The sequence below is a fragment of the Xenopus laevis genome, chromosome 6L (genome assembly GCF_017654675.1).
Source record: "Xenopus laevis strain J_2021 chromosome 6L, Xenopus_laevis_v10.1, whole genome shotgun sequence".
NCBI lineage: Eukaryota > Metazoa > Chordata > Amphibia > Anura > Pipidae > Xenopus > Xenopus laevis.
In genome coordinates, this window is record NC_054381.1 from 41,509,606 (window position 1) to 41,524,331 (window position 14,726).

General features: G+C 36.3%; 1 protein-coding gene across 1 annotated transcript; it reads left to right on the forward strand.

Moving 5' to 3' along the window:
- The first annotated feature begins 436 nt into the window (after window positions 1–436).
- On the forward strand, window positions 437–14,474 carry npy.L (neuropeptide Y L homeolog). Its single transcript, NM_001167760.1, is given in 4 exon segments — window positions 437–536; window positions 1,253–1,440; window positions 4,608–4,688; window positions 14,017–14,474. Coding segments are annotated over 3 exon segments (294 nt in total). The 5' UTR covers window positions 437–536; the 3' UTR covers window positions 14,042–14,474.
- The last annotated feature ends 252 nt before the right edge of the window (window positions 14,475–14,726 follow it).

Genomic DNA, 14,726 nt, shown 5'->3' on the forward strand with positions numbered 1-14,726 from the left:
ATTTGCCGCAGCTGCCCGTGATGCTGAAAATGAGCGAGGGAGGGGTTTTGAAAGCTGTAAAAAAATTTCAAATTAAAAAAAAAAAGTACATGGCACGACTTTATTAAATCTCTGATGCGTGCGTTTGATGTACGTGCGTGTTTGTTGTAATATAGATATTTTTTTCATATTAGATTCCATTTTAGTCAGGGACACAAGCGATTTGTGACATTTGAGAGAATAAAAAGCAAATTGCCCTTTTTTTTTCAGTGTGACAAATGTCTGCCACATCTAACTTATTAGTGACGTGTGAACTCTGTAGAGAAGAGAGGAGGTGCATGGCTTCTAGTCACAGAGGCACAATTGACTCAAGCCCCTCCTGCCCAAAAGGAAGAGAATAAAAGGAACAGCATGGCTGAGAACCTGCTCAGGATTGTGATCAGGAAGAACCAAAAACAGAGCCTTGCCAATATTGCAGTGAAGACTATAAAGAGAGAGTGGTGGAGAGAGCACAGAAGAAGAGATAATATAGAGAAGTATCTTCGACAGACCCAAAGGTAAGGACTTTGTCCCTTTCTATAGAACACAAGAGAATGCTAGAAAGTCTAGATAATCGTGGGAGCTCTCCTTGGTACCAAAGTACAGTAATTCTGGAATTCTCGTGTCTCCCTTCAGCTTTATCCTAGCCCTGTAGTGAAAAATACCACCATAAATGTATGACATTTGTAACTCATAAAGGTTGCAGATAGCATTACGAACTTTGTTTAATTCTGTGATCTGTGCAGCAATAATGTTGTTTCCCTTTTTTTGTACCTGCATAGAAATAGTCTGAGACCCACTGCTCTTTAATAGTCAGTCTTATATAACGATTGTTATTGTTGTGTTATTATTTGAACAGCTTTAAGATGAATTAGTGATACATCTAAAATCAGAATGTGTTCAGCAGTATTGTGATTGTGTTGCTTAATTTCCTAGATGTATAGTTTAACGCAAACTTCAAGTGTCTGAAAAGAGGGAAAACCCCATTATCTCCAGTTTTTAGAGAGTGAGGATTGCATCTAAATGAACCTTGAATGCTGGCTATAATCAATCCAATGGATGAGTTTATTCTGTTATTATTGCAATAGGAGCTCTGATTCCACACCCCCCAGAAAGGGCTAATTATTTTAAAGATAGTAATTTAGCTCTGATTTTTTTTACAGTAGCTTTCTATTCACACTGACAAGAGCTGTCGGAGTCGCACTTATGCTCGTTCTATTCATTCCTCTTGCAGATGCAGGGAAACATGAGGTTGTGGATGTCAGTGCTCACTTTATGTCTGTCTATGCTGATCTGCTTGGGTACATTTGCTGAGGCTTATCCATCAAAACCAGACAATCCAGGGGACGACGCACCAGCAGAGGACATGGCCAAATATTACTCTGCACTGAGGCATTATATTAATCTTATAACAAGACAGAGGTAGGCATGTTCTCTTTGTTATACAAGCTTTTATATGTTTACATTTGCAACATTGCCTGTGTATTTTCAGAATACAAACTTTTCAGATCAGTCAGAGCAAATTATATTCTTTATATATCAATTAAAAGCACAATGATAAATCAAATCAGAGTTGTATATGTTGGTAGAGCAAAATCAATAGTAAAGAACTGTGTACATACCAATTCATCTAATTGCTTTCATGATTTGTCTTGATCAATACTGTTTTCCTCCCTGCTGAGCAAATGTTAGATTTGGATAGATCCTTACACAAAGAAAAAATTACTTGTGCGTGCACCTTTTGCCATCGAATTTTCCTCTGAAAGTATTTACAACTGTACATATTTATTTACATTATTAAAGGCAAGAAAGCTTTGGGAGAAATCAGTAGCTTATGTTGAAAGATTATTGACTGTAGGCAATCTTTCAACTTGAAACTTTAAAAGCAGACATATGTGCACTATACTTCCAGATACAGTAATGATGATACTAAAAACTGATTTTAACATTATCAACAGTTCTAGTCTTGATCGCAGAAATCTGGAAGTGATTACTGGGCAGAGATTAGCTAAACAGCAATTCTAGAATAAATTATAACAGTACTCAAAACCACACTTAGCTGGATATATGTCAAATATCATGATCAGATATCCCAGGAACCAATACATTTATCCAAAGACAGGAGCTTGCTGAAGGAGCAAAGTAACAGGCACGAAGGTGTTTAACATGTAGTCGGTACTTTTATATTCTGCCGCTGGGTAAAATATTTAGATTTTGCACATGACCAGTTTATGTTCAATGCAATATGACACTACTAAGCAGCACAGATTTTCAGATGCAAATTCAAAGTATTCATACTGACTGGGTAAAAAGCATGCTTAGAAAACACATAGTTTGGGGTAGACTACAGAGGTATATAGGATGAGTATGATTCTTTGATTTATTTATATTGAAACATTTTAGTTATGATGCTATGGGGCATATTTATCAAGGGTCGAATTTGAAAAACTTCGAAATTCAAATTCAAAAAGACCAACCGAATGAAGTCAAAGTTTTTTTTAGCCGAATAGGTCCGTTTTAGATCGAATAGGTCCGTATTCAGCCAAATTCTAATCGAATTCTATTCGAAGTTTTTCCTCCCAAAAAACAGTGCATTTTCAAAGTCCACCAATTGACTCCAAATAGGTTCTAGATAGAAGGTCCCCCATAGGTTAAAACAGCAATTCGGCAGGTTTTAGATGGCGAATGGTCGAAGTCGAATTTTTAAAGAGACAGTACATGATAAATTCCGATATTCCAATTTTCTATTTTGTTCATTTTCAAATTGAATTTGGACAATTCCCTAGTCGAAGTACACAAAAAAATAGCCCGAAATTCGAATTTTTTTAATTCGAAAATTCACCTCGACCTTTGATAAATCTGCCCCTTAGAGTTCTGTCTCCAAATTAGGTGAATTCCCCTCCCACCAAAGAGGGATGCATCTTACATTAGGCAATGTATATTTTTTTTGGTTTTTACTTTCCAGCACCTACAGAAATAGAAATGTGCACGCGTAACCACAGAATTAATCTTGATACCAAGATTCCATTAAACCTGCAAATATAAGATACTGTAAATGTAAATTGTATATGTGAGATGTGCAAAATCATGTTGGCATCATGCTTTGGGGGAACTGAGGTTCTTTATATTCAACCCCAAAATCTGGTTTTACTTTATGTGATATATAAGTGAACTCTTGCAAAGTCAGTTATGCTTTACGGCCTCATGCTTAAGTAATTTTGTGAATACATTTACATGAATGTTGAATGTTATAGAATTTATAACAAAAGCTTAACTATTTTCCAGTTGTAATATTCTACTTTTTTATACTCTGACTTGAGCTCATGTATTTTGCACTGCAATCCTTTAGATTTTTTCACCGGTCAAACCCTGGAAAATAAAGGACAGATTTAATTTACTGGAAATTGGCTATTTGGCTAATATTAATTTCACATTGGCCTAAACTCTTTTGTTCAACAGATGCCTCAAACAATTTTGTCTCTGCAAATGTTATTTCACAATTGAATAATGTATTGTTATGCAAAAGTGCTTGATTTTCTCCAATTCTGAACAAGTGGTTTCACCTTAGTATTATGAAAGGGGCTGTGCCATTTCTGTCACTACTGTTATAAATGTACTATTATAGGTATTCCAAGCATGTCTCACTCCCAAACATCAACAGGCATGAACAGATATGTGTACTTCAACACAGCTGGTGTCGTGCAAAGGCAGAAATGTCCAACATTTTAGGGACTTTATCCAAATGTTTAGTTTATCCTGTATAAATCTAAAGCTATAAATCAAATCAGTCTAATGCAGAATAAGTAGAAAACTAAATTAAAAAAAAAAAAACACTTTTCTTGCTTCCCTGGTTAGGTTTCTCCAAATCAACCTTATGCGTGATGGGGTTTCAAAGCTTATTCCCAGACAGTATAGGCGATGAAGATATTTTTATGGAATAGATTATTATTCCACAAAATTCCATACTGTTATTATTTATTTAAGAATTTCTACTGAGAAAATGGAATGAATATTAACCTTACTTGTATTTTATAAGTAAAGCTGTGTCATTATTTTAATAAAATACAATAATTTTGACCATATTAAATGGGATTTAATACAGTGGATAGATGATAGATAGATAGATAGATAGATAGATAGCGAGAGAGAGAGAGAGATCCCAATAATGGGTTTTTATAAAACTCGGCAATGAGAATGACTATTTGCTTTGGTTCAATTTACCATTAATTTACCAAAGAAATAAACATAGGTCCAGGTTTTTTATTTTTACTCTTCGATCCACCCTTACATTCATGGCACCCTGATTAAAATCATCCACAATGCCTCTAACAAGCAACAGGATGTTGCCTTCTTCTTCTTTGGATGTATATGTTAATGTTCTTCAGTTATAGAATTATAAAAATGTAAGAATGAGAAACAACTTGTCATGTTTTTTAAGTTTCCATACTTAACCCCATACTATTGTCCATATTAGATTATCCTATTGGATACAAACTGGAGAGTAACTGATATAGGCAGGCTAATTAGAATTTTGAGCATTATGATTTATAATTTAATTTAACTTCAAATAAAATATTTTTTCTTGACAGATATGGGAAGAGATCAAGCCCAGAGACAATGCTTTCAGATGTTTGGTGGAGAGAAAGCACAGAAAACATCCCCCGATCACGGTAAGAAATGACTCCTTATTAGAGAACTCAAGTAACGGAGAAGGTCCTTCACAATAAAAAATATTAAATCATGCAATATTTAAACAAATCACTGTAGGGCAGTGACCAAAACTGTGGCATTGGCCCCATAAGGTGTCAGAAACCAGTGGAAGGGAGGACAACTTGAAGGCCAGTTACAATGAAATTTGTGAACAAATGCTTATAATGTTTTGAACTGTAGAAACAAGGCTGTAAGTACAATGTTATAAGCTAACAAATATATTTGATACAAAGGAGGCCCCTGAAACTAGAATGTCTCACTGCTCTAGGGCAATATACTGTGCTTAGCCTAACTGGAAACATTGTATGGTTTAAGTTGGTCTAGTTAGTGGACTAAATAAGCCTTATAAGTATAAACTTTGGATCTTTGGATCAGTTGGCTGCATTGCACAGAATTGTGGTACAGCCAAAATTAGTTTTTTTGAAATTGGGGTTATGTAATAAAAAGCATTAAGTTTGCCCGAGGACAGTAACCCATAGCAACCAATCAGCAGGTAGCATTTACTGGTCACCTGTTTAAAAGTAAGCATCTTATTGGTTGTTATGGGTTACCACTCCTGGGCAAATTTAGTGCCTTTTAATACATTTGAGTTAAATACTGCCTGGAGTTTTTCCCACAAGGTGTCTCAGTTGGCTTTTTTCCATCTGGCTACAGTCTTCCTAAAGTAACAGGGAAACCCTTCAGGGTTCTTTTCAAGAGACCTAAGTAAAGAACACAATGAGAAAGACTCTCTTGTGGCCCAAGAGTCAAAATCTTTATTATTTTCATAGTAGAATTAAAGAGAAATATGTCTACTTTGTATGGCCAGCTTAAGTATTATTATTATTATTATGATGAAAGCATCTATTTAATTAACAAGTAACAAAAATATTTTAAAGGCACGTCATCATAGACTGAAAACAATGTTTAATGTCTAATATTTGGTACTAAAAAAGAATTCATATTAGTTTAAAAGATTATACGTAGCCATGTTTTCCAGTTGCACAAGAAAAAATATTTCATTGTGCCGTATTCCATTTATCAAATGTATAAAATAAAGCAAGGCGTGGTTAGTGCTCCTTCTTTAATTGTCTATAGCTGTCTATATGTGCACAGATTTAAATCACTGATCTCCACCTTACTGCCTGATAATTTAATCATGTACAGCAGGTCACAGTTGGTTTCAGTTGCACAGATCTGTTTTATCTGCCATTATACAATATTAAATAATGCATTGGCAGATGAAGAACTGAAGAGGAGCTACCAGTCCCATTCATTAAAATTTAATGCGATTTGTATATAAATATATATTTGAATTGTCAACCCCAATAAATATACAAGAATGGTATTCGACTAGAATGGTATTTGTCCATTTTGTACACAGGCCAGTAGGTTGTATACGGTGCAAGATCAGCCAGCGTATGTCCACCTCAATCACAGGTTTTTTTTAAATGTTATTTTCTTTGTGTAAATAAATTATCAGGCTACCCAGCTGTAGACTCTCTTTTGGCTCAGAATGAACTAGATATTAGTTGATAGCTAGATAACTGTACAGTATAGTATAAAAGTGGTAAAAGAAAAGTGGAATAATCATTTAAAATCCAAAGAATTTTTCATGACAATCTAATTTTAAATGCATTGCTTTGTTTATTATATCCTTTTTAATAAGCACTGGCCCTGTATGTATGTACAGTTATGGGACCTGTTACCCAAAATGCTTGGGACCTGGGGTTTTCCTGATAATGGATCTTTCTGTAATTTGGATCTTCATACCTTGTCTATTAGAAAAACATTTAAACACTAAGGGGCAGATCTATCAAGGGTCGAATTTCGAAGTGGAAAATTCTTTAAAATTTGACCATCGAATAGAATCCTTTGAATTCAAAATCGGAGGATTTTATTCATCGTACAATCGTATTCCGGTAGTAGTACGATCGTATGATCATGCTTCGAATCGTACGATTTGGCCGATTTTATCATATGATCGTACGATTATCCTTCAAAACCCAAAAACTCAAAATATGCTCTGGCAGGTCCCCATAGGCTAACATAGCACTTCAGCAGGTTTAAGTTGGCGAAGTATTGAAGTCGAAGTTTTTTTAAAGAGACAGTACTTCGATTATCGAATGGTCGAATATTCAAGTCAAAGTCAAAGTAAATTCGAAGTCATAGTATCCTATTCGATGGTTGAAGAATCCAAAAAATTACTTCAAATTTTTTTACTTCGAAAATGACCACGAATTCACTTCGACCCTTGATAAATCTGCCCCTTAATAAACCCAATAGGCTTGTTTTACTTCCAATAGGGGTTAATTATATCTTAGTTTGTATCAAGTACATAGCATTGTTTTATTATTACAGAGAAAAAGAAAATCATTTTTAATAATCTGGATTATTTGAATACAATGGAGTCTATGGGAAACAACCTTCCTGTAATTCTGAGCTTTCTGGATAACCCTGTTAAGATTATATCATGGAAGACTTTCTAGAGATTTGAATGCAGGAAAATCATTTGAAATGAAAGAGAATGAGCCATTTATAGAACTGATTGGCTGCTTGTAAAATAAAGCTATTGTATTTAACTGTTCACAGTACATAGAAAATAGTAATCGATTGTCACATAAACCACTGTAATTACATTTAAATGACGACTCCATCCAATAATGACATTTACTCTCACACCAGGATTTTTGTTAACCAGATTTCTGCCCTAGTGCTGGTTATTCATTGCTCACAAGAGTACAATACAGCATGCCCTTGTTATGCTTCCTTTGTACATCACTGACTAATTCTAGTGTATTTAGTGGTATCTGTTCGCTTTTAATTTGTTCATCCCATAGGCTAGAACTTTGTCTCCATATTATTATAATATTTAATATTTATTTAATATTCTGATCTTTTCTTGCCTTGTTAGTCTGCTCAACAGCTAATTATTTTTCAGACCCCCAAAATGTCTAAAAGTTGACCAGTTTTAACAATATTTATTGAAATTGTATATAAATTAGGGCCTCATCGGGCCCCTATACCTCCTGGGTCCCCCGGCAGCCTGCAGAGCTGCTGGCGTGCAAAGATTGTCTTAAACATGTCAGAAGATGGGGTGCTTTATATAATTATGTGGGATGGATAATTACTGATATAGGGAAGCTGAAACTTTAAGGAGAGATCTTCCAGAAATGGCTTTGGCGTTTTTGCTGAACCACTGTTACTAAGACCTCTGTCAGTCAGTGGCAGGTTGCACAGTTAAAGCTACGACTAAGTAAGAACAGTAGTAGTGCAATGTTCTTCTACATGAGACATTCAGAAATAAACTTGGAACAGGGAGAAAAGAGAACTATTGCAGTTTCCCTGAAAGTCCATCAGTTGTGCAGTATGGGGCAGCTTTGCTAAAGGGTGAAGTGGCAAACGCTGGTGACAATTCACCAGCGTTACCACCTGCAGGGATATCGCCGATTTACTAACGGGCGCAGGCGCTAATTCACTAGCAAAAGAGATAGGCACTCTATTGCCAGGTGACAATTGCTCTGGCGAATGGATGTTACTCCGCAAATTCACTATAATGCAGATTTTACTGAACATTGAGGGGCAAATTTACTTAAGGTTGAATATCGAGGGTTAATTAACCCTCGGTATTCGACTGTCGAAGTTAAATCCTTCGACTTTGAATATCGAAGTCGAAGGATTTAGCGCTATTCGTTCGATCGATTATAATCCATCGATCGAATGATTTTTGTTCGAACAAAAAAAGCTAGTAAAGCCTATGGGGACCTTCCCCATAGGCTAACATTGACTTCGGTAGCTTTTAGTTGGTAAACTAGGTGGTCGAAGTTTTTTCTTAAAGAGACAGTACTTTGACTATCGAATGGTCGAATAGTCGAACGATCTTTAGTTTGAATCGTTCGATTCGAAGTCGAAGATCGAAGTAGCCCATTCGATGGTCGAAGTAGCCAAAAAAAACACTCGAAATTTTTTTCCTCTATTCCTTCACTCGAGCTAAGTAAATGGGCCCCTTACTCTTTCGCCAGACTTGATCAGGCAAAGTACACTGGCGTGCATAGATCTTCCTCAATCTTCTGTTACTTACATCATATTCTGAGTGGAAAAAGCATCAAAGTTCAAAAAACACTGGCGTCTTTTCCTTTTTTCAGAGTCCTTTAAAAATTTTGGGTAACCAGTTTCCCCCATACATTTTCTAACATATGGAACATTAACTATACAGTGGGCTCATGTGTAGGGCATTATATTAACTCTAATGTCTTTATTAATGTTCCCTGGACATGTGTAATTAACATGAAAATGTAATATATTTGCTGCAACATATAACATAAAGACGTCCATTCAACGTTAAATGTCCCGCCATATGCAAATTAACCTGAGCACAAGACATCTAGCGAATTTGCTCTAGGCAGAAATGAACACTAGCGCATCTTCACTTTGAATTGCTCGCAATGGGGAAGTAACGCTAGCAAAAAGTCGCCAGCATTCGGCGCCCATGGCGAAACTCTGCATTTTAGTGAATTATTGTTGTTTGAGCGAATTTTCGCCTGTCGAAGTGTAGGGATGGGTGTGAAGTAGTCGCCAGTGACTTTTCGCTGGTTAGTGAATCTGCCCCTATGTATCTAAATTAAGTCCATTGACAACATAATATGTTTGAAATATATATTACAGACTGAGTTGGAACAGTCTATGTCTGCACTAGCTTTATATTTTATCAATGCTTTTATATGTTGTGGTCCTTCCACAAGACCAGTTTAACCAATCCAAGAACAGGAATTAAGAGTACAAAGGATGTCTCAGTTGCATAATATCTTCCATCCCACTGCTTTGTGTCTCATTTACTATTTGTGTCCATACATCCACTGTCAGAACACATGTCTACCACAAACTAACATGACTGTTGCCTTTTGCAGCAATTGGCAAACTTCTGCCCCCAGCAGGCAGATATTGGTAGATATTGGAAGGTTTGCTCTTTTCCGCTGTACTTATAACAGAAGTCCCCAACTTTTTTCACCTTTGAGCCACATTCAAATGTAAAAAAAGTTGGAGAGAAACACAAGCATGAACTTTTATTGACTCTTGGTAGCCCCTATGTGGACTGGCAGCCTACAGGAGACTCTTTTTGGCAGTACACATAGTTGTTATACAACAAATGCTTGCCATCAAAACAAGACTTCAAATATAACCAGCTGCTTTGAGGCCACTGGGAGCAACATCCAGTAGGTTGGTGAGCAAAATGTTGCTCGTGAGCCACTGGTTGTCGATCACTGACTTATAAGATCGTACAAAGGAAACTTTTGTATGGTTTTCAATAAGTATCTTGAGTGAACGATCTTGGCCCATATCATTGTACCATGGATATCTCTTCATTCATTAACTGGGCAGGTGTGAAAATGGCATCTGCTAATGCACCATATCAGCCAGTGTATGCTGCATCAGCAGAGGGGTGATATATATCTATAAATACTGTATGTCATATAGTTTACTGGAATTTATAAAAGGTGGTTTTGAGAAAGGACAAAGCAAAACTTAGATGTAATTGCTTAAGGACACTGGGCAGTCATATGAACTTAAATACACAGCCCCTACTCCCCCTCTATTGCCTACCTTTTGGTCCAGTTTGTCTAGTACCTTCCCCTTGTGTGTGATAAGAGGGGGGCTTCTGGGGACCATCAAATGCATCTTAAACCAGTCCTAACATGAGGGGAAAAAAGTATATGAAATGCTACAGAGTCTTTAATAATGAATAACGTTTCAGCAATAGGGCCAGATTGCCCTATAGTTATAATAAGTGGCCAAATGATGCCACATTACTGTGCAGTACAATGAGCACACCATGATTGCAGAACAAAATGTTATCTATGAAAATTGTCTACAAAAACTAAAATATTATCAGTTTACTTTTTCAGCAACTTTTAATGTTCCCATCTAAATTGGTTGGAAGAGCTTAAAAGCACAATTACGCTGAGTGCAGCCAAGCAGCTCTTAAAACGGATTAATGTATAACAAACACTTTATATATTTTTTTTTTTGCATTAGAACTGTAGTTAGGTGTCCTCGCTGTATCTGCCTATATTGTGTTTAATATTTAAAATATGATCGCACACTGCACTTCAAACTTGAAGAACATTAAGAGGAGTTAATAACCTAAGCATTAAGCCACACAGTAAATTTATATTATTATCTTTTTTTAAAGAAAAGTTAGTACTTGTTCCATATGTTCCATTCGTAGACCAGCTATAACTGTACATACTGTTATACGCTCCTTACAAGAACCCCGCCATTATGAACATGACAGATACTAATATTACAAGGTGGATTGCAACTTTACAGAGAAAAAAGGGTTCTTCTGCATTCCTCTTTGCACCTTTATGCTAAAGTCTCAGACCTTGCTGAAGGGGTACCAAATGTGCAACCCCATGACTCTGCTATATTTGTTTTTACATTGTCTGCCTCGTTTTTTGATATATGAGGCAGAATGCCAAATGTGGAATGTGAACACAAAGCCTTTTGTTTTTTTGTACTTCCCACCTTGTCCTGGTGGTTGCAACCTAAGGCTCAATTCATTGTGCTACTAGAATGGAGAACAGCTGCTCCTCACTTCATATTCATTGCTGCACGCCAAAGGGGCAGTAGAAATACATTCCCTGGAATCCCCCCTGGCTTAAACATCATAAACATACATAAAACTATAGTATGGCTTCCTTGTTCTCATCAGTGCTGCACTCTTTACCTTGCTCTCGATGTTTAAATCTGGCACAAGGTGCAGAGCATAGCCTGCACCCACAAGCGCTACATACATGGTCCATTAGAGGTTGCAAATTTGCATCCCTTATTGCTTAAGCACTTCCTTCATCATCAGTAAATAAACTTGTATTTTGTTTTTTAAACAGTATGTATTAATGGAAGCAAATCAGCTAATTGTTGGTGTGTTCTGTAGCACCAATTCCCAACTGTGTGTTGGATCAGGTTTGAGTTTTCCCTTTTCTTGTATAATTTCATACACATTGATGCTGAAAAAAAAACGGGTGCTCTAGGAACACTTGCTTGGAGATCTGTGAAGAATTGTAGAGTGTAGCCTATGATTTGGTTTCAGAGGCTCTCCGGTTTACAATTTCAGGAATCTGTTTGCTAGAGTCCAAATGACCCTAGCAACCATGCACTGATTTGATTAAGAGACTGGAATATAAATGGCCTGATTAGAAAGATGAGTAATCAAAAGTAGCAATAGCAATAAATGTGTAGCATTATAGAGCATTTGTTTTTTAGATGGTGTCACTGACCCCCATTTGAAAGCTGGAAAGAGTAAAAGGAGAAAATAAAAAATAATAATAATTAGGGCCAATTTAAGAGTTGATTAGAATTAACCATTCTGTAACATACTAAAAGTTAACATAAAGATGAACCACCCCTTTAAATATGCACTTAAGTCCAATGGTAGGTGTTGTGGTTTGGTAATTCTCAATCTTCCTATTCTTATATGTCCAGGCTCTGATTCAAAGTGCTTGTAATTGGCATCACCAGTTACTAACCTCCAGGCCCAGCAAAGGGGTAAGACTGTGTATGACATATGAGACTTGTGGGGGAATGTAATAAAAGTCGCAAAGAGAAAAACAATTTGCACAAATAATAAAAATTCTTTCTGAAACTGTTATTGCAGTGCGAATTCTGCAAATTGTAAATTTTAATTGCACACTTTTAAGAAGTGCTTCAAGGGGTCATAATCATTTGCAGCAAACATAACAACTTTTTCAATAAAAGGTTTTATTACAGTCACTGAGCATTGGCACAAACTATAACGTTCTTCCACTGAAGAAGTGGAAGAGGTCGCTAAACAGTTCGGGTTCGCAAAAGCTATATTAAATTACCCAAAAGAGAATTTGTTTACGCAAAGGCGTACATTTTCGTATTGCGAATATTTTTTCACATTCCTCCATTGAAACCTGAGTCTTTTTGGTGACTGCAAACTGCCCTGCCCCAAGAGTTCACAACCACCACAAAAACTGGCAAAAGGACAATGCTATATCTAAAATTATTTTACTTTTTTTCCTTTCTTTGAAACCTTAATATAATATATATATATATATATATATATATTGCTGTATGTACTGTAGCTTTTTTTTATATTAAATTCCTTGTAATTGAATTGCTGTTTGGTACTTGCTAATTTAAAATATTAACTTATTAATTTAAGCACTTAGATTTCAACAGTCACCTACAAGTTAATAAACAAAAGCAACAATATGGTTGCTATGGGCAGCATTTTGATCAAAGTGGAGTTATAGGGCACCTGTGTTCAAAATGAGAACAATAAATAGGTGATATGTTGGACATAATAATTCTGCATATTGATTTTTTTGTTTTTAGTTTTTGTTGTTAATTGCATTATAGGACAATCACACAACTACATTGTGCCAGTGTATTATATTTTGTATTGCATTTTGCTCTGGAAGCTTACAGATATGCCTTGCAGCAATCTTCCTTGCAATGATGTGTATATAGGCAAAGTGTCTGTTGCTTCTTCATATATGTGAATATGCAAATCGGATATTTCCATAAACAATAGGGGTGCATTAAATTCTATTGAAAATGATGAGGCAAGCAATGTGTCATTTTTTACTACAATGTATAAAAGAAGAGATTGTTATTCCTACTAATTAACACTCGGCAAGGATTCCCTAGTGCAGTAACCTATAGTAACACATCAGAAATCAGCTTCCAACAATCTTCTACAAATTAGAAATTAAAACCTGTTGCTGATTGGTTGCATTAGTGTACCATGCTGGGGCAAAAGTAAAATGTGCCACTGTATATTTTGTGCTCGGACTTACATATAATTACAAAGGAGAAACAAACCCTTAATCAGTGCAGATTCTGTCCACGGACGCCATCTTCAGCCGCTTTGGTAATCTTCGGAATGAGACCGGCCCTTCTGCAATTTTGCGTGACTTTCGGCGCATGCACAGTTGTCGCAAAACAGAAAATTGCTCCAACTGCAGATGCGCCACTTCGCTGCCTCATTCCGAAGATTACCAAAGAGAAGAGATGGCGCCGTGAAATCTTCTGGACAGAATCTGCACGGAGGGGAAAGTAAAGAATTAGGGGCATTTACCCGGGGTAGCAGCTAGGCTGGGGGGGAGGAGGGAGGGGGGTCTATGTAGGGTAGGGGGGAAGGGTTTTTTTTATTAAACGTTTGTTTCTCCTTTGAGCCTCTTTTTCAAAATAAAGCAAGCTTTAAAAATTATCTATAATTTCCCTTTCAAGTAAGCATCACGTATGGACTGAAATGACCAATATAATTTCTTTGTGTCATAGGTTTGAAGACCCTCCCATGTGGTGATGAAAACCGAAGCTCATCTTAAGTCTTTTCCAAGTTTTTCATCCATACTTCATAGTTCTACGACAAATAAGACTTTATCAACCCTCCAACACACAACTGATGCATGCAGACATTTCTGAAGATCTGTAGATTTTATTTTATTGTCCATTTTATCCATACAGAAACAAATGTGACTCAATGGAATACATGGTTTCTGCATTGTAAATGACACAGGATAAGTGATAAGAAACAGGGGGAACACGTATCTGCCCAACTACCAGAGGGGCTTGCAAGAAAGTGCCAATATGGAAATCAAGTGCTAACCGCATTCCTTTCGGACTAACCCGACTGTCTGTGCATCTTCAGCTGTATCTATTCTGTGTATATTTTGTGTGCATTAACTAAGATGCCATGTTTTGGTTATCTAGCAAAATAAAATCATCTTGAAACCTTTTTCAAAGCCGGCTTTAAAAATTCACTATTATAACACAAGATAGGATTTGGTTTCTGCTGGTTTCTTGGCTATTGAAATGCAAAGTGAAACCTATGACAAGAAAAGTTAATTTATTTACAGTGACATTTTGGAATTTTCTTTTGCACTGAATGCTGATATAACACTGGTTGGTGCAAAGCAAAAAATATGATTATTCCTGGTATGTCACATTATAAGTGGTTGCACTTCTGCTGTAAAATAGTAAAATAAAAC